Source organism: Bos indicus x Bos taurus, chromosome 2, assembly GCF_003369695.1.
Source record: "Bos indicus x Bos taurus breed Angus x Brahman F1 hybrid chromosome 2, Bos_hybrid_MaternalHap_v2.0, whole genome shotgun sequence".
Lineage (NCBI taxonomy): Eukaryota > Metazoa > Chordata > Mammalia > Artiodactyla > Bovidae > Bos > Bos indicus x Bos taurus.
This window is the reverse complement of record NC_040077.1, coordinates 104,521,425-104,544,611: the sequence shown is the minus strand read 5'-3', so window position 1 is coordinate 104,544,611 and position 23,187 is coordinate 104,521,425. Positions and strand designations below refer to the sequence as shown.

At 52.1% G+C, this 23,187-nt stretch overlaps 1 protein-coding gene across 1 annotated transcript in view; it reads right to left on the bottom strand.

Annotated features, from left to right (window-relative positions):
- IGFBP2 (insulin like growth factor binding protein 2) overlaps positions 1-22,984 on the bottom strand; it is a 29,202-nt gene extending 6,218 nt beyond the window's left edge. Inside the window, exon 1 of the mRNA XM_027567124.1 lies at positions 22,482-22,984. Coding sequence (XP_027422925.1) covers positions 22,482-22,899 — 418 coding nt within the window. The 5' untranslated portion in view covers positions 22,900-22,984. The remainder of the gene's footprint in view (positions 1-22,481) is intronic.
- Between the last annotated feature and the right edge of the window lie 203 nt (positions 22,985-23,187).

The following is a 23,187-nucleotide window of genomic DNA, read 5'->3' as shown; positions in this document are numbered from 1 at the left end:
CTCAGTGATCCGCTACGCTGGCCCTGTGGAACTTGACCCAGAGACAGGAAGCAGAGGAAGATAAGTTTCACGAGCCTCAGAACAGCGGTCACCACGTCCGAGCATTGTAAAGCTGTGATGCTTTCCCAACAAGACAGGGAAAATCAATGCATGAAGAACCCTGATGGTTCACAGGAGCACTGCTCCAGTAAGCCTGGTTTCTGCATGTCTGGTTTCCAAGGCCATCACAAATAAAATCAACAAAATTAAAAGGAAAAAGAAGGCAGGCATGTTGTCAGCGCAAGAAGTACCAAATGGCAGAGAGGATAGAAGACAGTTAAAAAAAACAGACAGAAGAACTCTGGGGATGTTCAGTGCCCCACAAACAACTCCACAGCCATTGATGACCCCTGAAAACTTCCACATTGTGTGGCCCAAAATAAGACTCATGTTGATAATGTGACCTTGTGTGTGTGTTAGTTGCTCAGTCGAGTCTGATTCTCTGTGACCCCATGGACCATAGCCTGCCAGACTCCTCTATCCGTGGAATTCTCCAGGCAAGAATACTGGAGCAGGTTGCCATGACCTTGGGGCATGCAATAAGGGAAGGGGTAAGCATGTCAAGTATTCAGTATTTAAAAAAAAAAAAAATTTTTTTCTATCCAAAATTGTTATACTTTAGGAAAATAAAAATTGAAGTCTTTAAATGAGTAAGCCTTCTGAAACCCAGAAAATGTTTCTCCAGAATGGCTATTTCCCCAGAGGCTCTGAGTAGCCCAGATTCTATCATAAATAGCCAAATGCAGGTGACTCCCTATTCCAGAAACCCCAGCACCACCCGCAGGGGAACGCGGGTCTGAAGCATCTGACACCAAGTCAGGTGGGAATCGGGATCCACCGTGGTCTACATCAACCTGCCCCAGACGCTCCTTACCCTGCCCACCTCCGCTTTCTGTCCTTCAGGCCCTAACAGCAGAAACCCAGAGGCCCTAAGAGAAGGCGCTCCTGGTTCCCCAGCTCAGCTACTGGCCACGCTCCCCTGAATGGGGGGCTGGCTACAGCTTTCCTCTGGAGTGTTCAGGCAGCTGAGGTCAACCACAAAGAAGATAAGATCCCCCTCTCCCTCCTCAGATATCAGAGGTGGAGGGCAGCAGCCTGCAGGGAAGGCTTGAGAGAGTCTGAGATAAACCCGGCAAATAAACAGGATGGTCTGATCCAGGTAACCCTCCATCTCCTTCACGTTAACCTTGATGCGTGTGGCAGATGTTGGCACGAGTGGAGAAGAGGACTCAACCCCAGCCTCACCGCCAGTTCTGCCATTTCCATTTCTACAGGCTTCTTTGCCCCCGGACCCGTGGGGCAATTTCAGGCTCTCTGCCCCCGTCCCTGCTGGCACGGCCCAGGGAACACAGGAGGAAGAGAGCAAGATGGTTACAAAAGCCTGCTTCCACCAGGAACCCGGCAGGACCCCGTGGGAAAGACACTACAGGAACCTGCGGATTGCCCTCGCCCAGCCCCAGGGTGGAACCCGGCAGGACCCCGTGGGAAAGACACTACAGGAACCTGCGGATTGCCCTCGCCCAGCCCCAGTTCACCCTGGGCACGACCCCGACCTCACCATGCCCTGCCCAGCCAGCTTCCTGCCCCACCGTGGCAGAATTTCTGGAGACCTCAACACTACTTCCAGCACTCCAGACCGTGCATTCTGCTGACCAGGGAACTAGACAAGGGCTCTGGGAATCTCCCACCATTTCTGGACCCATCCGCTCTGCTGTCTGAAGCTGTGACGCTCAGAAGCTCACTTGACTCCTCTCTTTTCATGGGAAGCCACCCCAAGGCTTAGATGAATACAGCCTGTCTCCACTGTGGCTGTAATCACACCACCTTGGGTTGGAAGAGGGCAGGTCAGCCTGCGTGTTTAGTCCTCTCGAGGACTTTTGGAAAGGGCCCACTCACAGGAACCAATGTCCGGAACATTCTTGAGGTTGGGGTCTCCTAACCTCAGCACTACTAGTCTTGGCACCACAAGATTCTTTGTTGGGAGCTGTCCTGTGTGAGGCGCCCAGCATCATCCCGGACTTCCACTCACCAAATGCCAGCAGCACCCGCCCCAAGTTGTAATCATCAAAAATGCCTTTGAACATTACCCAATGGCCCCGGGAGGCGAAAATGCCCCCAGGCGAAAACCACTGTTCAGGAGTTAGGCTTTCTCCAGAGGCCTGATGCTCTCCATGGCTCAGTGCTCAAGACCCCCAGCCCCTCACAAAGGCTGTACCCGCCTCCCCGCCTCAGCTAAGACCCCCTCCACCACAGCTCCATCCCCAGGCATGCCTCTGGTCTCCGAGCCCGCCTTCTTGGCGATGGTGGTGGGGACCTCAGAGAACTGGCAGCCTGCTGACCCCTCTTTCCCAACTCTCCTGGGCACTCGTACCACTGTGCCTAGAGCTGAGCCCACAGCTGATGCTCAGAACCAGGCCCTCGGAAAGCTCCAGAAACACTGGGCGGAGGCAAAGCGTACAGAGAAGAATGCTTATTCAGGGCCTCCGGCTCCTGGCAGGGCTGGCCTGCTCATCACGGACCACGGTGGGCACAGTACCCAGAGCCCCAGGAAATGTTTTCATTTCTTTTTAAAATCAGAAGAAAAAATAATAAACTTTTAGGTCACAGCACACATCCTCATATAACACTGATACGTGTGCAGTTATAAAAATATGATTTAAAGCCATTTTTTGTGGGGGAAGGGGCCCATGGAGGCACACATGTCTAGGGCCCCCAAGTCATATAAAATCGCCCTACACTGGGTCCCAGAAGACAGGGCTCCAGGGAGCAGCCTTATCCCAGGAGGACAGAGGCGGTTTCCTGTCCCGAGATGTCCCTGACCGCTCTGAGCTGAAGGTCAGTTTGCCTACCCTCACGGAGGCCGCCTGGGCTCCAGGGTATGTTCCTGGAACCCACTCCTTTATTGATTTCATCATTGCCGATGAAAGCGCTAATAAGATGAGGAAATCCACGGGCCTGGTTCGCTGACGCAGGTGCTGACGCCCCCACCACCTTGAAGTGGAAGCCCAGAGCCAGGGAAATGCAATCGTTTCCTGGGATGGAGATGAGAAAGGCCGGTAGGCTGAGAAGAGCCTTGATTCCTTGACTGCTCCTATTACCAGCCAAAGAGGTTCAAGCACTCAGCCTACAAAGCCTAATCGCTTGGCTGAATCCCAGCTTCACCACCGAGCTGTGCAGCCCTGGACAAGTTACCTAAACTCACTGTGCCTTCACTGCTCATCTGTAAAATGGGCACAAACAGGATCCACCTCCCATGGGCGGCAGGCAGGATCCCAAGGGCGGCATGCATACACAGTGCCGAGCACACAGGGCTGGCCCTCCCTCGGGACGAACCCACACGGCACCCCTCCCTCTGCGGGACAAGGACATCAGCACATGTTACCAAGCTCTGCCCATCTGTTCTCTTATAGGTGACAGGGCAGTCCGCAGGAAAACATTCCACAGAAGAACTCCAGCTAGAGATGGAATTTGCCCTCAGGAACAAAAATACCAAGTTGGAATTTTTTTTCTTTCTGCCTAGGAGAGTTTGGTTCAGAATAATATTTATTAAGCAACACTTATGTATGCAGCTCCATGGGCTGTAGTGCAAAGGTCACTCTAAGAAATGGTTCTTAGCAACCCGAATCACTGAACTGGAAAAGCCTGAAGGCTTCAGGATGACTGACAGGGAACTCCAAGACCCCTGACGAGATACTGCCTAAGGATTAGCAAGCAGTAACTGTTCTCTGCCTAGTGACCCAGGAAATGGGTCAATGCTATAGCAGGCAGTTTCCTAATGATACACAGAAGGTCAAGCTTTTCCAAGTGGGGAAGTGGGGATGATGATGGGAGAGTAGAGCGCACCTGTGGGAGACTTGTAGGGCAGGGAGAAGGCTGGTCACACAGCAGGGACACTGTCCCAACTTCACCCCTTACACACCTGGAGGAAAGCTGAGTGAGAAAGGCAGAAGGAAGAGAAGAAATGGATGAGGTGTCCCATTTTACAGACAGCAAACTAGAGGCCCAAAGGACCAGTACCTGGGTCTCCAGGAGCACACACAACCTCTCTGCTATTGTTACAAGTGTTCCATAACTGGCCTGGGGTCTCCACACTGCTCTGTGACCCAGCCTTCCTAAACCTACCCGAGGAGGGTGACATTCCAGCTGCCTACTTCTATCCATAAACACTAAAACTTAATTTTGGGCACAGCCCTTTCCCCCTCAGTGTCTTCTTGTTTGATTGTAGCACTGACAACCTTATTCAACGAAGACCTTTGTGTCCAACAGACCCTTCCTCTCATGAAATGTTACTTTCTCGTACTGCAATGCTCTGACCTCTGCTCCATTTGACAGCTGGCAGGTTTGATTTTCTTGGGCTCCAAAATCACTGTGGACAGTGACTGCAGCCATGAAATTAAAAGAAACTTGCTTCTTGGAAGAAAAGCTATGACAAACCCAGACAGCGTATTAAAAAGCAGAGACACCATGTCTGTATAGTCAAAGCTATGGTTTTCCCAGTAGTCATGAATAGATGTGAGAGTCGGACCAAAAAGGAGGCTGGGTGCTGAAGAATTGATGCTTTTGAACTGTGGCGTTGGAGAAGACTCCTGAGAGTCCCTTGGACAGCAAGGAGATTAAATCAATCAATCTTAAAGGAAATCAACCCTGAATATTCATTGGAAGGACTGATGTTGAAGCTAAAGCTCCAATACTTTGGCCACCTGATGTGAAGAACCAACTCACTGGAAAAGACCTTGATGCCGGGAAGACTGAGAGCAGGAGAGGAAGGGGGCAATACAGGACAAGATGGTTGGATGTCCTCATCAACTCAATGGACTTGAGTTTGAGCAAACTGCAGAAAATAGTGAAGGACAGGCAAGCCTAGCGTGCTGCAGTCCATGCGATCACAAGAGTCAGACATGACTTCGAGACTGAACAACAACAATTTCTGATTTAGAAGAAACCTTAGCACACTCTGAGGAAAACAAGCCTTAAGACTAACAGCAACCCCCTACCCCTTCCTGCTTATGCAGGGCTGATGAGAAAAGAAGATCTTTTCCAAAAACCATCACACATCTTCATCATAGGTCAATACATCTCCTTTTTTATTCTAAAGAAATCCTAGCCATTTTCCAACCTTCTGTCTCATAATTATTCGGAAATCTAAGGGCTGAGGGCACCATAGAGATGATCTAACCCAACCCTAAATCCATCACTCATTCTCTCAGTGAACTCACTTCCTTCAACAGGTACTAGCATCCCCAGGCCCTTCGAGAATACACTGCAAGTAACAGGCTAGGGGAATGTTGGCTCTTTCCTTGGTTCCATCCCGGCTGCATACAGAAGTCACATGGCTCTTTGTTGATTTCCCCCAAAATGCACTTAACCTTGACATATATGTTGGGCAAAAACATAAATACTAACTACCATCTTTCTCCTCCCTCTCAGATAACTTCTCCATTAATATCCATAGCCATGGACAATTCATTCACAAACTCGAATGGTTAGGAGTCAAGAGCCCTGAATTCCAATCCTGGCTTTGCCACTGACAGGTCACCTGTGATTTGGGCCAAACCCTTTAACCTTTCTGAGCTCTAATTTCTCAAAGCTGAAAAAAAAAAAGAAGAAGAATCACTGTACTTAAGTGAAGGCTGAAGCTGAAGCTCCAATACTTTGGCCACTTGATGTGAAGAGTCGACTCACTGGAAAAGTCTCTGATGCTGGGAAAGACTGAAGGCAAAAGAACAGGGTGGCAGAGTATGAGATGGTTAGACGGCATCACCAGCTCAATGGATGTGAATTTGAGCAGACTCTGGGAGGTGGTGGAGCACAGAGGGGCCTGGTGTGCTGCAGTCCATGGGGTCACAGAGTCAGATATAATTTAGCAACTTAACAACAACAAAAGTGAAGGCTGCTACTTAAATAGTCTACAGCATTTGTAGACTCCCAATGTGGGCAACCAGGCCTTGGAAGAAACACACGAATCATCTAGTTCTGGAATGAGTAAAATGAAAGGTGCATTTGTCAGGCAGAGGGGAATGGTGGGTGATATCTGATCTGCAGAATGGCCAAATGCATGGAGTTGGGGGTGGGGGTGGGGCTGGGGTGGGGACTTGTGAAAAGAGAGTTGTGCAAAACCATCTATTCAGATATTTCTTCTGAAACGATTCTGTTGATTATATATATATTATGTTGCAAACATCGAAGCTCTCTGCCATCTGATGAAGTCCTTGGGCAAGGGTGGATTTGCCGAAATTACTTTAACTCTGCTTACAGAAACTAAGGGAAGGAAGGATGGGAGGATAAGGGGAAGAAAGAAGGCAGAAAGGGAGGGAGGAAAAACAAGAGTCTCATGCCCACCGTGCACGCACAGGTGAGGCTGGACTCCCAGGTAAACTTGCCAACAAGCTTTCCACTTTTGTTGGAGAGAATCTGAAGCCAGTCCCTCCGTTTGTATGGCTGACTGTGCTCACCAGACGCGCCTAGCCTGTAGCCACTGTGTTCAGTAACACAAGCCGCCCAGAGGCTGGGGTGGGTAATTCAGGCCATGCTGGGAGGTGGGGAAGGTAGGGGCAGAAGTTAGAAATGGGTGGGGTAGAAAGGGGCTTCCCTGGTGGCTCAGAGGGTAAAGAATCTATTGCCAATGCAGAAGACCTGGGTTCAATCCCTGGGTGGGAAAGATCCCCTGGAGAAGGGCATGCTAACCCACTCTAGTATTCTTGCCTGGAGAATCCCATGGACAGAGGAGCCTACAGTTCATGGGGTCACAAAAGAGTCAGACACGACTGAGCAACTAACACATATACACAGGGTACAAAGGGGGCCTATTTGTTATTCTTCAGCTAAAGTTAAACCTGAGGTCCCTAGTCTCTCTGGGTGAGAGACATCACATGTCATCCTCTACTTTTTTTTAGATGGTCACGGGCAGCTGGCAACTGAGACCTCTCACATGGGAATCCTGAGTAGTGCACGCATGCGTGGATGTCAGCAGTGGCAACATTCCAGCTCAGTTAATGACTCTCCTGGATCAGGCCATCTACCCCCTGCTCATACCCAGATTCATTGCAAACTCCCTTCCCGTTCTTTCCCCGACTCTGAGCCCCTGCTCCCTGCGAGGACGACCGCTAAGCAATCTGACCTCTCTCAGCTGCCACCAGACCAGCAGTGCCTCTGCATGGTTTGCAAGCAAAGCAAGTTTCAAACAAAAGAGGTTTCTGACCACCCTCTACGTAAGGAAATGGCTGCAAGTAAGCAGCCTCTTCTGACGTTCTAGACTCACAGAAAGGAGGGAAAGCTAGTAGGGCTGCTGACCATCTTGATACCAATTTCTCTGGCTCTTCAGGGACAGCTTGGCTCACAGAGCCCCAGAGAACCGTGCTGAATTCGACCCAGGTGGTCACATCATACAGGTGCAGGTACTGACCTTTCTCACCTGAGGACCTTGGCCCTGCACCCCCACAGCTACCAGGGCCCACCACCCAGCTAAGGGCTGTAGAGCTGGGTGAAGTCTGTGGAGGGGGATGGCCAGTGGGCACCCAGTCCCATCCTCATGCTGGGAAGGAACCACTACTGGAGACAGCGACAGTGGCCAACAGGAAGGCAGAGGACAACCACCTGCCAAGCCATTCTGAGCCCTTGTAGGATTTCCTTTGGAACAAGGGCTCTTGGGCTCAAAGCTTTGGCCAACCGGTTCCAGTATGGTGGGAAGGGCAGTGCTGGCTGGGAAGTTAAAGTCCCCAGGTTCTGATCTTGAGATTACCTCCAGGCCTGGGGTTCTGGGTGATGCCAGCTGGGTGTCTCAGATGTGCAGGCCCCCGTGTGCTCAGCTGTAAATTCAGGGAGTGAGACCAGGCAAACGTTTCCTAATCATAGCTGTTCATCAGATAGCATCTGAAGAGCTTGTGGAGAAACAGAGTCCTACACTCCAGCCCCAGGGCTCCCCTGGTGGCTCAGTGGTAAAGAACCTGCCTGCCAATACAGGAGACACAGGTCCAATCCCTGGGTCAGGAAGATTCCCTAGGGAAAGAAATGGCAGCCCACTCCAGTATTATTGTCTGGAAAATCCCATGGACAGAGGAGCTTGGCGGGCTACAGCCCATGGAGTCACAAAAGAGTCAGACATGCCGACTAAACACCACCGCTCCAGCCCCAAAGCTTTGGAGACAGCAAGACCTGGGTGGGCGTCAGAGACTATACTTTTAACAACCCCCTTCTAGTTCAGGGCCCCATTCCTGCCTCGGTTTCCCAAAGAATTTCTTGGTGGTGGGAGAAAAGGCTTCTGCTCAAGAGATATGGCTTCACGTGTACACCTTGCCAAGACAAAGATTCATACGCTCTTTGCACCTGCGGACAGGCGGGTTCGTAAACAGACACGTGTCTATGCTTGGATGCACACAGAGGGGCCATCCTTGGCCAGGCACCTTGGAGGTTCCTAGAGCAGCTCTCATCTCACCCCCTCCCTGCCAACCTGAGTGAGCAGAAACACAGCACAGGGCCTCTCTGCCTCTGCGATCTCCAAAGGGCTGCTTCATAAACACCAGGGTCATTCCTGGAATTGCCAAGGCCTGGGGAGGGTCAGGGTGGAGGCAGACAGTTTGAGAAAACAAAAACATGCTGAAATTCAACACGGTCCTTTGGGGCTCTGCAAGCCAGGCTGTCCTTGAAGAGCCAGAGAAATTGATATAAAGATTGTCAGCAGCCCCACCAGCTTTCCCTTTTTGCCGGGGGTCCCAAGCATTTCTCTTCTGGTTCAACACAAGTCATCTGAGAACCTGGCCAGGGGATCCACCTGCTGAAGGCCCAAGTAAGCAGAGAATGTGCTTTGGTGCAAACCTGAACCAGAGGCTAATAGGAAAGAGAAGAATGTGCCTGACCCAGTAACTGCTTCTCTCTGACTTGTGCACAAAAACTTTCATTACAGCATCACTGTACTTGTGAAAACTATTTAGCAACTGTATCCAAAAGCCTTTCAACAGATGAATGGATAGATAAATCAATAAAATAATACAATGAAATAATTAGAGCAGTCAAAAAGAATAGCTCTGACCAGTGTCTATCAACATGGGTAGATCTCAAAAATCTAAAGTGGATGGGGGGGAAAGTTGCCGAAAGAAACCTTTTATGTACATTTTCCCATTTATTCTCAGAGAACAACTCTGAAATGTTGGTCATCCAATTAGCAGATCTGTTTAGTTAAGAAAGAGAAGCAGTGAATAACGCTAAGTGGTTGTCTAGCGAGCAGGGACAGGGGACGGGGGTGGCTGGTGGAGAGGGGACGCTTTAAAAAAAAAAAGACTTGGAGTAAATGTGACAACAAACATCATCCATTCCCAGCTATGGGTGGTAGACTGGCATTATTATGTCATTCTTAGTACCTCTCTGCATTTTTAAAGATAAACTCACTCCAGCCACTCCTCACCCCTCCTTGTCAAGCAGGGGCATCTAGTAATTACAAGGTGCTCCGTGAACCCCAATGGCTGAAAGAGGACGGCACCAGTGACGTGGCCAACTTCACCTACACTCTCAGAGGGCAGTGTAACGAGAGCTACCTGGTGCCAGCAGGGCACCACGGGCTCCTGGCAAGGTCTCTGCAGCATGAAGAACCGGGAAATGAATCAGGAAAGGCTTGAAGAGAGCACAAGAGGGCCACAGGGTCAAGGAGGGGAAGATGCAGGTATCGCCACTCAAGGGCCACTCACGCCCAGTGAAGGGAGATGACTGTTTTGGCTTCTTAAGAAGCAGAGAGGTAGCAGCCTTAACCTGAAACGGGAGAGATCCAGCTTAGAAGCCACCCAAGAGTTTCACGGGAAGAACGAAAACGAGGGACAAACTGCAGGCAGAAAAAAATGACACATCTGTAATGAAGTTACACATCATCATTCAGGAGGAAGGACAATGCCCTCCAAGTGTAATGCAGAAACTTGACTGAGTGGAGGACGCGCATTCCCGGGCCAAGCACCCTTGTAATTGGACTCAGCTTCCTGCACAGCCCTGGAGCCCGAGTGCACTGGCACAAAGCCACGGGTCCATGCTTTTCCTGCCTCCCCCGAAGGAGGGAGCTTCTTAAAGACAAAAACTTGGACCTAGCTTCCATAGAGCTTTTTTTTTGTTTTTTAAAAAAAGTACTTATCACGAAAAGAGGGCAGGAAGGAAGACATATTGTGTGCTCAATTTTTTGGAAGAAAAAGGTTGTCCTTTCTTTCGTAAGACTGGAGATACCCTTCCTTCTGAGATTTCATCCACCAGAAAAGAGCCGCATTATTTCACGAAAGATCTTCCCAAGAGCCTTGATCAAAAGGCTAAAAGAGCCACTTGCATGAGATTTAAATACATCTCTACTGACTTGATTTCTTCTTGGACAATAATCAACTTTTTCAAATGCCTGTCTTGCTCCCCTTTAGGATCAAAAAGCATGTGTTGTTGGGGAGGGATAGATTGGGAGTCTGGAACTGACGTGTACACACTGCTATATTTAAAAATAGATAATCAACAAGCACCTACCGTATAGCACAGGGAACTCTTCTCAATACTCTGGTGGTGGTGGTGGTGGTGGTTTTAGTCGCTAAGTCGTGTCCGACTCTTGCGACCCCATGGACTGTAGCCCACCATACTCTATAGTAACCTAAATGGGAAAAGAACTTGAAAAACAACAGATACATATATATGTATAAGCGGGGCTTCCCTGGTGGTTCAGCGGTAAAGAATCTGTCTGCAATGCAGGAGACAAAGGACACATGGGTTCAGTCTCTGGGTTGGGAAGATCCCCTGGAGGGAATGGCAGCCCACTCCAGTAATCTTGCCTGGAGGAGCCTGGCGGGATGCAGTCCATAGGGTAGCAAAGAGTCAAACATGACTGAAGCGACTGAGCGCCCACGCACATACATATAAACTGAATCACTTTGCGGTCCACCTGAAACTAACACGATATTGTTAATCAGCTATACTCCAACATAAAACATTTCAGAAAGCATGCACTACATAGGTGGTGTGACTGTATCTGCAGAGTCAGTCTCATAGCTTGTACATGTGTTTAATCAGTGTTTAAACATTAGGAAAACGGACTGTCTGAAAAACATCCCACCACTCTGGCCTAGAGCATCCTGTTATATTACTCTTCTTCTCATCTTTCTGGTCTCTCCCTCACCATCTAAGCCCCAGAGCAGCGAGAAGAGAAAGGCAGTGAGCAAAGTGAAGCATGAGCTGGAGAGAGAAGCCACTTCCCTCAACTGGGACCCACATTCAAACAGCTGTCCCTACACTCAGCTCTGATGCCACCACATGGACCCCATCCCAGAGAGCCATAAACACTGGCTTCCGCCCACTTCTCTCCTCCCACCCTCCCCTTCTGCCACCTCTTCTCCATCCCTGGGTCACTCCCAGATACCCCAGGCCTGACAAACTGAACCCACAGGATGCAGAAAGAAACTAAAAACCTGCAGAGATGTCCAGGATTGCCGGCCACACTCTCAAACCAGCACAAGAAGTGTCTTGAATATAAATAAGTGTCTTTAAATAGGTCACCATGCTTTCTTTTCCTTCAACTAAAAGTTCACTAATCTTGTCTGATATAATCCTGCAGCACATCAGTTGTCTTCCTTGGTTACGCTCTCTTGGTTTAGAGGCAACAAAGGAACCAGAGATAACTAGCAGGGCCTCAGGTAAGAACCCTCCCTTCTGGGGAATGAAGATGCCCTGGTAGAAACACAAGGCGTAACAATGGCATCAAAGGCTTCGACTGCCCTCTGGAACATCGTCCACGACTGACTCCATTCTGGACTTTCCAAAGCAAAGGGCGGCGGTCCAGGTAAGCCACACCCTGTGGAAGTTGACTGTGCAACTCAGATTGAGACCTGAACCCACAGGCCAGGACTTGAACCCACGGTCTTTTAACTTGAGATCACACACCTGGTCTCAGGACTTAATGAAGCTCAGGTTCTTGATGTCTCATCACAGAAAGAATTCAGTGAGAGACAAAGTGATAGGTAAGAAGCAGATTTATTTAGAGAGAAACGCACTCCACAGACAGAGCGTGGTCCATCTCAGAAGGCAAGAGTGGCCTTGAAATATGGCATGCTTAGTTTTTATGGCCTGGTAATTTCAGGGGCTGGGCTTCCCTGGTGGCTCAGACGGTAAAGAATCCCCCTGCAATGGGGGAGACCTGGGTTCGATCCCTGGCTTGGGAAGATCCCCTGGAGAAGGAATGGCTACTTCAACATTCTTACCTGGAGAATTCCACGGACAGAGGAGCCTGGCAGGCTACAGTCCGTGGGGTCACAAAAGGTCAGACTGAGCAACTTTCACTTTCTTTCAATGAGTGGGAGGATTATTCCAACTGTTTTGGGGAAGGGGTGGGGATTTTCCAGGAATTGGGCCACTGCCCTCTTTCTGGCCTTTGATGACTGGCCTCAGAACCACCATGGCACTGCTGGGTGTGTCGTTTAGCACGCTGAGATATTAAGATATGCTGAGGCTCAAGGGCTAATAGAAGCCAACTCATCCACCATCTTGGCCTTACTTGATTATAGTCAGTTTACATCATGCCCTCGGGTTATGTCATTCTTTTAAAGTTTGTGCCCTTCCCTCCTTTCAGAAGCAGAAACACTTCCCTGAGATTCTCAAGTGCTTCTGAGTTTCCAATCCTGTGGTAAGTGGTTTGTGTACAGAACTTTATCATCAAGCAATCACATGAGATTGATAATTCGTCTCCTCTCACACTTTAAGAAGCCACAGGATGTGGGGCCAATGGCACAAAGTCACATAGCAACAGCAGAGCCGAAACCAAAGCCCAGGTGGTTTCCCTCCACAGCACTTAACCAACCAGAATGGCACTTGCTTATTGGCATCTTGGAAGACTCTTGACAGAGACCGTGTAACCTCAGGGCTTCCTTTCTTCTGTTCCCCATCATTTTGTCCCTTCCCACCTCCACAAGACCCTCTCTTGTCTTCCCAGAGAAGGAAGCCATCAGTCATAAGTGGCCCCCTGCTGCTGCTGCTGCTGCTGCTAAGTCACTTCAGTCGTGTTCTCTGTGCGACCCCGTAGACGGCAGCCCACCAGGCTCCCCTGTCCCTGGGATTCTCCAGGCAAGAACACTGGAGTGGGTTGCCACTTCCTTCTCCAATGCATGAAAGTGAAAAGTGAAAGTGAAGTTGCTCAGTCGTGTCTGATTCTTAGCGACCCCATGGACTGCAGCCCACCAGGCTCTTCCGTCCATGGGATTTTCCAGGCAAGAGTACTGGAGTGGGATGCCATTGCCTTCTCCAAGTGGCCCCCTACCCGACCTCAAAAGCATTTAGGATCCAAGTGGCCCCCTACCCGACCTCAAAAGCATTTAGGATCCAGTAAGCCAATCCGTCCTAAAGAACACTTGGCTCAGATGGTAACAAATCTGCCTAAAATGCAGGAGAGCCGGGTTTGATCCCTTGGTCAAGAAGATCCCCTAGAGAAGGGAATGGCAACCAACTAACATACATACACATATCCCTTCCCACCTTCCTTTATCTCGCCTGACACACCTTGCCATTGTTCCAATAGAAACCACCCAGTGTTATCAGGCAAATGCAAGGGCAGGGCCCAGGGGAATTGCCATTTTCAGTTTATCATGGCCTCAGGCACTTTAGAAAGTACGTTCTCCATCTACAGGCATCTTGGCACCTCTATCCAGAAGCCAAGACAATAGACCTAAAAGAAACTCCCTGGGGAGTTGCATAAAGAAGATTTTTGAGAAGTTATGCCTTAATTACTACCTCCCAGGGAAAAGGAGCTTTTCCGAGCAGCAGTATATAATTCACTGCTTCTCTGCATGTGTGAGTCTGATGGGATGGAGCTCTGGAATGAGAAGCTGGAGCCCCAGACTCCATCCTGGTCTGTACTTGCCTTGGCTTTGGAACCTGAATGCAGCCTTGAATTCTTCACCCGTCAAGTGGGGAGAATCCTGAGGCTAAAAAGTTGCGGGTGCTGGGGGGAGTGCGGGGGGAATCCTACTGGCATTTAGTGGCAGTGAACAAAGTCTGGGGAAAAAAAGCAATTTAATTATGATTATTTTGCCATTTACCCTGTGAGGTAGACCCTTCGTTCCCTGCAGTCCTACAACTTGGCTCACTCCCGCTAGAAAGCACCGATCTCCCCAACCCCTATCAGGAGGTAACCCCTGAGCCTTCCCCCGCTCCCCGCCCCCCTCTCTCCCCAACTTACAAAGGCCTTCCTGGGCGCAGTACCCCTCCTCGAAGGGCTTCCTCGCTCCCAGAGCTCAGTTCCTTGAATGAACGCAGGCTGACACACCTATACCCCATTCACTAATTAGAAGCCTCCCCAGGCTCTGCTTGGGGCCAACTTAAGCAAAGCCTGTGGGCCAATTCCCCAGCCTGGCAGCTGGAGGCCTGCCAGCCCCTGCCCCGCTTTCTCCCCAACCTTCACTCCTGCCCTGCCTCCCAACAGCCAGGAAGAGACATGGGGCTGGCAGCCAGAAGGGGCCCCAAGGGCTGCCAAATGCTCCCCTCCACCCTGCAAAAAAAAAAAAGGGGGGGGTGCGGGGGGAAGGAAACAATTCTTGACTACAGTCGACTCTGTATTTCTTTCCGGGGGAGCCGGCTTTCTGAGCAAGGTCTCCCTCTGCGTCCTGACTGACACCCAGGAGCTGAGCCAGCCCAGATCTTCCCTGGCTTTGTTAAGGAACAGGAGTGGCCCAGGAGGGGAGGGGAGGGAGGGCTCAGGAGCCAAGTGTGGGGAGGGGCAGACAGAGATGGTCCATTTTCCAGTAGGGGGAAAAAAAATTTCCTATGGCCCATCCACTCTATTCACAGTGGGGATGAGGGTGACAGAGGGGGCAGTTACTCTGGAATCTAAAAGCCAACACATTTCACTTCCCTAGACCTACCACCCCATCTGTAAGGAGAGCTTATCCTCTCCTCCCCTCCCCCACCACCAACACCAAGGTGTCTAAGAAGAGCCTCCACCCCAGATTCCCCGGGAAGCCTTCTCTGCTTCCTGGGGTCTAAGCTCCATCAGAGGCTTGACACTGAGTCACTGTGTCATGTCACTAGCCACTCAGGCCATTCAGAGGGTTTTCCAGGACCACGGGTGGAATCGGACATTAGGAAGAACCCCAGCGCCCAGAAAACATGCCCCCACATCTACTGAGAACCCTTCAGTCCCCACTCCACTCAGGAATGAGGTCAATGCTGGAGACAGCGGAGTAAGGAAACATCACTTTTTTGGACAGAACGTCCAGTTTCTTTGCCAGGATCATGTTCAACGTTCTGGCACCCGAGGCTCAGACAGGATGGACCTGAAAACCCACGTTCCTGGAGCAGGGAAATGGCGTCATGGGGTCTTCACTGGCTGCATGGACAACACAACGGCTCATCCTGCACACACCCTATGTTAGCATGTTAGCACACGCCGTTCTGATCCTCGTCTGCTGAAGCTAAGTCCTGGAAGGTGTCCTGTGGAGGCCAGCCATCCATGGAGGACAGTGCTGCCCAGCCCCGAACGTAGCCTCAAGGACTCCCCAGTCCTCTGAACGCCAGCAACTGGAGGGCTGGGTCCTAGAGTTTGGCTGGCAGATGAAGGCAGGACTCTGCTTCTGGGAACTGAGCTAAGTTCCTAATAATGTCCAACTGTACCCATCCCATTTCTGAGCAGCACCAAGTGTCCAGGGTCAAACTCTGGGGCCCCCTCTGCCTCCACAGCCACTCCATCCACATTCTGGGCGCTACAGTCTCATTAGAAAAGACCCTGATGCTGGACAAGAATGAAGGCAGGAGGAGAAGGGAACAACGGAGAATGAGATGGTTGGATGGCATCACCCACTCAAGAGACATGAGTCTGAGCAAAATCAGGGAGATGGTGAAGGACAGGGAAGCCTGGCGTGCTGTAGTCCATGGAGTCTCAGAAAGTCGGACACAACTGAGCAACCAAACAACCACAAGAAGCTGCCAGAGGAAGAAGGGTCAATCCCAGACCTTAGTGCACAAGCCCTAACGAGCACGCCTCTCATCCATGGGCGTCCATGATAGCTCAGTTGGTAAAGAATCCACCTGCAATGCAGGAGACCTGGGTTCAATCCCTGGCTTGGGAAGATCCCCTGGAGAAGGGAAAGGCTACCCACTCCAGTGTTCTGGCCTGGAGAATTCCATGGACTGTATAGTTCATGGGGCTGGAAACAGTTGGAGACGACTGAGCGATTTTCACTAACTCATCCATGAAACATGTAAGTCTTGGACCTCAGTCATCTGTTTACTGTCAACTGGGTTCATGCCACATCGAAAGCACAGTTTCATTACCTTTTCTCCAAACAGCCCCACTACAGTCTGCAAAAGGGATCCGATGCAGATGCTTCCAATGTATAGACAGAGAGGTGGAAATCAAGTGAATCATCCCAAAAAGAAACTGCACCCAAGTGCTTAGGCTTTATATGTATTATTTATCTTTACACACTCACATACACATGTCCAGACATGACCCTATGCAGTTGATGCTATCAATTCTTCCTTTACAGATAAGGAAACGGAGGCTCAGAGAAAATATATCTCTTGCCTTGGGTGGCAAGTATGTGGTAGAAAACAGGGGTTTGAACCAAAGCCGTTTCATGCCAGGATGAGGCCCCACAACACCAGGTACAACCTGCAGAGACAAGTGGCCTGCCTGACACAGCCAGTTTGGCCTTTGTTTTAAAGGCTGGCTGACTAAGCATCAGAGAGGAGACGTTGCTTACCAAGATTAAGGCAGCTAAAAGAACCTACTATGTGCCGGGCATTCTGTATTATCATAGCTGACCTCACACACACCCCATTTGAGAAATAAAATCATCCTCATTTCATCAAAGGACAAGACTCACATCACTCAGGTTCTCAGAGACAGGCTTGCATCAGAACGCAGGTCAATCCGCCAGCCAAGGCCAGGCTGCTTCCACCATCATTCCCTGCCCACCAGCTCCTCTCCAGAGGCCTGTGCGGGGGCCCTTCTGTGCCTCCTGGCTGCTGCACGCTGGCCACTTCCACTTCTGAAATCCCCAAGCTCCAGGAGTTGTGCCTCTCACAGTGGCCCAAGCATCGCCTGCATGTGGCAGGTGTCCAGGAACAAACCTTCTGATGGGGTCACAGGCTTTTGCTGCCAGAGGCCCCCACTCCCCTGCTTGGCCATGGAGGCAGAGGGGTTCAGAAGAAAGGGACCCAGGTTAGCTTCTCACCTCACTACTTAACCTGCTAAGGTGGCCCCTCCACTGAGCCCCAGAGTCCACACCTGTGACATGGAGGTAAAAGGCCTCTCTCACAGGGTTGCTGTTAAGACAGGAGATGAAGCAGGCAAAGAAGTTGGTTGCGACCAGGACGGGGGCAGATGGGAGGCTGCCTGCCATGTCAGCGAGCTGGCCAGAGGTTGCAAGGAGAAGCAGAGGGGCTCTGAACACCTGCCAACCAGACCACCTGGGGCATTAGAAGTATTACCTCACTGATCTATGTCTTGGCTGTGGCAGAAGAAGAGCCTGAGCAGGAACCCCCTGGGAGGATAAGGTTTCCCCCCTCTACCCCCCACCAAGCCCAGTTCCTGCACGGCCAGCTAACCACCCTTCTCATTTAAGAATCGGGTTTGGTTCAAACATGCCAATCCCCAATTATCTATGTGGTCTCCATCTACTTCTGGATCTCTGAGGATGGCTGAGCCAATCTATTTCCCACGTCATTTTTTTTCAAGCTATGTTCTCCTGCTTAGCATCCAGCAAGGTGTTCTAGAGCCACAGGAGGAGAAGCACGGGAGAAGAGACCAGTTCACAGGCTGGAGAAAGCAGAGAAAGACTAAAACTAAATGCGGTCCCTGGATATGCAGTCTCCTTGTGATAACCAAACTTTTTTTTTTCCCGGTAGTTTTGTAGTATGTGAGGAGGACCAAGGACAAAACCAAACGTGGGCCCAAGCCTGTTCATCTTCTGCTTCTCCCTCATTCCCTTTAGCACTTCCTGCCCTGCCCTCCCCTCCTGCCCACCCCCCACCCCGCAATCCTGCATTTCATTAAACCAAGAATTTTTGGAACTTGCTCATATCAAAACTAGCAATTGTGTTCCATTTTCCATGGCAGTGAATAGCTAATCTGAGAAACTAGAAGCTAACCTGATCAATGGGCTAGAGAACAGAGACGCTCTCAGTCACCCTCAGTGTCTGACAGCTGATGACTCTAGCTGAGTAACAGCTACCCTGCAGGCATTTCTATAGGAATAATTTCCCCCAAAGAAACTATGTGCATGAAAAGCTTATTTGAAAGCTGAGTGCTAAGGTAAGCAAACAGTGAGAAAATCTAAGCCTCCCTTTTCCCTCTGCCTGCCAGGAAACTCAATGATCCAATCAGGTCAAGAATCACTGCATAGAAAGACACTCATGTCCGCAACAGACAAGTTCTTCTTTCCCCCTGGACTTCACCACCTATCCTAATTCAGAGGCTCCTTACCTCTGGTTTGTTTCTCTAAGTTTCTTTGACACTGTTATATAGGACTTTTTTTTCCCTCAAAGCTCACTCGAATACCTCATCAAAGGAATAGATGGGGTCACTGTTGTTTAGTCACTCGGTCATACCCAACTCTCTGCAACCCCATGGACCACAGCACGCCAGGCTTCCCTGTCCTTCGCCATCTCCCAGAATTTGCTCAAACTCACGTCCACTGAGTCAGTGATGCCATCCAACCATGGGTCATTATTTCTACACAAAGGGAAGAAGCTCAGTGAACTCTAGGCAGGAGTGGAAGGTGAGCAGGGAGCCTGCAGGCAAAGATTCCAACGCGGCCTGCCTCTGCCAGGCTGGTTCAGAACCTGGAGAGTCACATCCTCTGGAGGAGCCCTGCCTCCAAGGCCATAGAGCCCAGAGCCACACCCAGCTTGATCCTGTAGTCCAGGAACTATAAGTCTCCCGTCTCTCCAGAAGAACCCAGGAGCAGCAGCCCTCTAGTCCCCCATCTCCCCTTCCAACATACTCAGGCAGAGTGGCTTAGCAGAGCTAGTTCTGGGTGTTCTGTCCAGAAGGGGGTGGGGGTGGGGGGCCGGAAGGTAGTGATGCTAGCAATCCGTGACAGTGGGTCCCACTCATTCGAGACTATTTTACAAGTTTGAACTCAGTATGCAAATTTATGCAAGACAAGATGCAAAGCAGTGCTCTGAGCCAGAAGTCCCGTTGCTTTTCTCCCCCTTCTTTGAAGCTGCACTGAACCACTGTAAATCAGCCCTCGCCTCTGCCCCCCTTTATGCTGCCCCAGCAACTGCAGATGCAAAGCCTCCCCTGGCCCGCCCGCCCGCCGGCCCGCCGGCCCGCCGGCCCGCCGGCCCGCCTGCCCTGGGACTTTGAATGACTGCACATTTCTATAGCACCTTTATAAGTGCAGCGGGCCAGACGGCCACTTGGGCGGCTCCGCCCCTCCGCATAATCCCCGGCATTGTACGCGGCGGGGAAGGAGGCTGGGGAGATGCTGGAGGGAGCCAGTCCGGCCCGGCCGAGGCCCTGAATTCTGAAAGGGCCCGAACCGGCCCAGGCCTGCTTCCTTTTCTTTCCCTAACATTTCTAGGCACTTCTGCACACTCCGCTACCGAACACACCCACACATTTCTCAGGTCCAGACTTCAGGCAGGTCTCACGGTCCCCCTGCTATTTTTCTTCCAGGCCCACCTACTCCAACCCCCACCCCCCCGCCAGCCCCCAGCCTCGCCTCCGTGTGACTTCTGGGTTTCTTTGAAACCAATTGGTCCCAGCCCATGGGATGCAAGCTCAGCACCCGCTGATGTGCCCAGCCCCACCCCCAGCATCCCAGCCATCCCCAGGAAGCCAGCAGCACAGCCCCTGAGTCCTGGGAACAAAGACAAAAGAGCTAACAGCAAAGCCGGAACTGCTGGGGTTTGCTGCCTCGAAATAAGAAGGGTGTGTTTAAAATTCTCAAAAAGCAACCTGCTCACAGAGGAAGGCAGGCTGGGATGGGGAGGGGGGCGTTATTCTTCAGAGTGGGGGAGAAGAGACGGGTGATGGAGTGGAGGCAGTGGCGTTCAGTGCTAAGGTCTTATCTGGGCCACCCCACCCAACTCGGACCTCCGCATTCTTCACTCAGCATCCCAATCCCTGCTCCAGCCCAGAACCCTCTCCTGCACAGGAGCCTCCAAACTCGCCCTTCTCTCTTCCCTGCACCCCCGGCTCCCCAGCCCCCACCCCCACCCTTGCAAGCCCAGGCTTCGCCCAGCAGTGTCCCCTTCCCCCCAGCCCTCCTCACACTGCAGACACCCTGCTCTTGGCACTTCTTTCCAGGGCACCCACTCAGCTTCCACCCCACATTCCCCGCCCCCCAACCCTGGTGTCCCCTCTTCCCAACGTGCAGCACAAGAGAAAAATGCGGAAGGCGGCTGTCTGGCCATTGGGAGCAGGCAGAGGAGGCAGCTGGGGCTAGCTGGCGGAAAGGAGTCCCATAACCAGGCAGAAAATCCTGTGACATTCTTCCCGTGAACTCACTCCATTGTCCCCGAGTTCCCCTGACGACTGCAGGGAGGAGTGCATGGGAGAATTCCCCGCATCTGGTCCCTTCCGAAGAACCCTAACCTGCCTCCGGGGTTGGGAGGCAAGAGAGTTGGTTTTTCAGGCAGAAAGTAAGCAGAACGAAGAACGAAAAAAAAATACTAAAACGTTTCAGAAGGACGTGTACTACCGCACTTGGTTACAACAGTCAAAATCCAAAGGATTCTATGAACTTGGAGGCCTTTTGAACAAAAGTTCACCCTGCTGGGGGAGATGTTTAGTTTGTCAGAGTTCAGTTCAGAAAACCACAGTACCTCCCGGTGGACCACGGGGTGCTAGCGGGCGATGGAGGAGGGCCGCGGACGCAAGGCTGGGGGGATGGGCGCCCGCGGTGAAAGGACTTTGCAGAGTCTTTTCCCTGGCATCAGCGCTTTCTAAGAGAAGCTGGAGGGAAGGGTTAACCTCCAGGCAGGCTGGGGAGGGAGGCAAGCCCCAGCCAGAAGAAAGGGACTGAGGGGTTCCGCTGGAGGAAGCCCTAACTTGCTGTGCACTCAAGGTCAAAATGCGACCGAAAAAAGATTTCAACTCTGACCCCTACTTGTATTCTCAAGAACAAGCAAAAAACAATAGCAGGCAGAAGGAACGGGGGTGGGAGGTGTGCAGGGGGGAGGGGGTCAAGACCACAGAAGCTAAGAAGGGAGCAAGAATTTGTCACTTTTCTTTTTTTCCTTCCTTCTTTTTGTAAATATCTCTTAAGTTTGAGAAACTTGGTCAGACTCGCTTGCTTTTTAAACAACGGCAGCAGGCAGTGAACACATTTCACCACTGTCTCCAAGAGGAAAGAAAATAATTACAGCTTCCTCCAGACCACTGAAGCAGGAGGCTTTTGTAATTTAAAAAAAAAAAAACACGCAACAACAACAACAACAAAAAAAAAAACACGTGAGATATTTATAGTCTGGTTGTGTCCAAAAAAAAAAAACTTTTTGGGGGGAGGGGCTTAGAGCTCCTTACAAAGAATTTCGGAGCCCCCGTTCTATGGGACAGGAAGAGCTCCGTCAATTAGGATGCGACGGCGGGGGGCGACACCTCGCTCCGGTAAGGGTAGTTGCGTCCGGGCTGGGGCATCCTCCCGCCCGGACGCCCGGGGGCCCAGATGCTAAAATGAGCGGCAAGGCTGCCCGCGCCGCAGACTGCATGCAACCGGCGACCTGGCTTGAGTTACAGTGACTCAACGGTTGGGGTCTCCTCGCCTCCCAAATGCTCCTCTTTCATCATTCCACCCAACACAAAAGCGAGCGCCTTCTTCGTCCTCTCTGTAAAATAGCAGCGTTCCTTTTTTTTAACTCCTAGGCAGCCCACCCTACAAAAAGTATGCACAAGTCTTTTCTTCTCACCTCACAATCCCAGAAGGAAGGGACCTCAATGCGCCGCTGCCTTCTCCTAGCGCCCCCTTCTCACCAGTGGTCCCTGGTGTCACCGGTACCCGCCAGCCTCCGCCCCGCACCCCCCACCCCCACCCCGGGCAGCGTCCTTCACCAGGACCTCTCCGGGAACCTTCGGCCGGCGACCACCAGCTCAAGTGGTGCCCCAGATAAGCCTTAAGCTCCTACTCCCACCGATCTGACCAGCACCCTCCTCCCCAGCAAATCTCCCCTCCAAAACAGAAGTCGGGTACCTTCCACCAGGGAAGCCTATGGTAACAGGGATGCCTTCTCTCTCCGTATTATTCCCCAGCAAATTAGTAGCCGGGGATCTTCCGCCCTCTCCAACTCCAGTTCCTCTCCCGGGACCTGACTTTCGGGTTTTCCCCCCTCCCAACAACCACCGCCTCCACCCCAACCCAGAGCCGGCCCAGGACTCTGCTCTTCCTCCGTTAAAACGGTCTCTGAGGTCCCGCCGCACACTCCTTCCCTGCAGAAGGGCCGCTAGCCGGGCTTCCCCCCGCCCACTAAGTTTCTCCCAACTAGTTATCCCAGCCCCGCGTTACCTGCAACCTGCTCGGGGCTGGCGCTGTACTCAGCATCGCCGTGCTTTTCGCAAGTGCCCTCGCCGTGGACCAGCGCCCTCAGGGGCAGCTCGGAGCCCGGGTTGGGATAGCAGCGCAGCCCCTGACCGCAGCGCGGGGTGTACACGCCGCACCGCTCTCCCTCCAGCCGGGCGCACACGGAGCAGCAGCCGCAGCCCGGCTCGCGGACCAGCTCGCAGGGCACGCGGGCGTCGCCGGCCGGCCCGGCCGCGGCGCCGGGCGGGGGCTTGCAGGCGGCCAGGCTCTCGGGCGTGCAGGGCGGGCAGCGGAACAGCACCTCGGCGCGCGCCCCGCAGTCGCCGCCGCCCGCGCCCAGCAGCAGCAGCAGCAGCAGCGGCGGCAGCAGCAGCAGCGCGGGGCCGCCCAGTCTCGGCTGCATGTTGGCGGCGGTGAGCGCGACGGCGGCGAGCGAGCGGGCAGGTGGCACGGCCCTGCGAGCGCGGGAGCCGCCTCCTCCGCTTCTTTCTCCACCCCCGCCGCCGCAGCCGGGTCCTAAAGGGCCCTGCTTCTCCCCGCCCCCTTGCCTTCTCCCCTCCCCCTTTTGGAGACCACCCCCTTCCCCCCGACACTCCCGCGCGCGGGCCTCTGCGTGCGCGCACGCCCACTCGCCCATCCCCACCTCCTCGCATGTAACGTGGGTCCCCTACACCCTCTGGCCTCCTTCCCT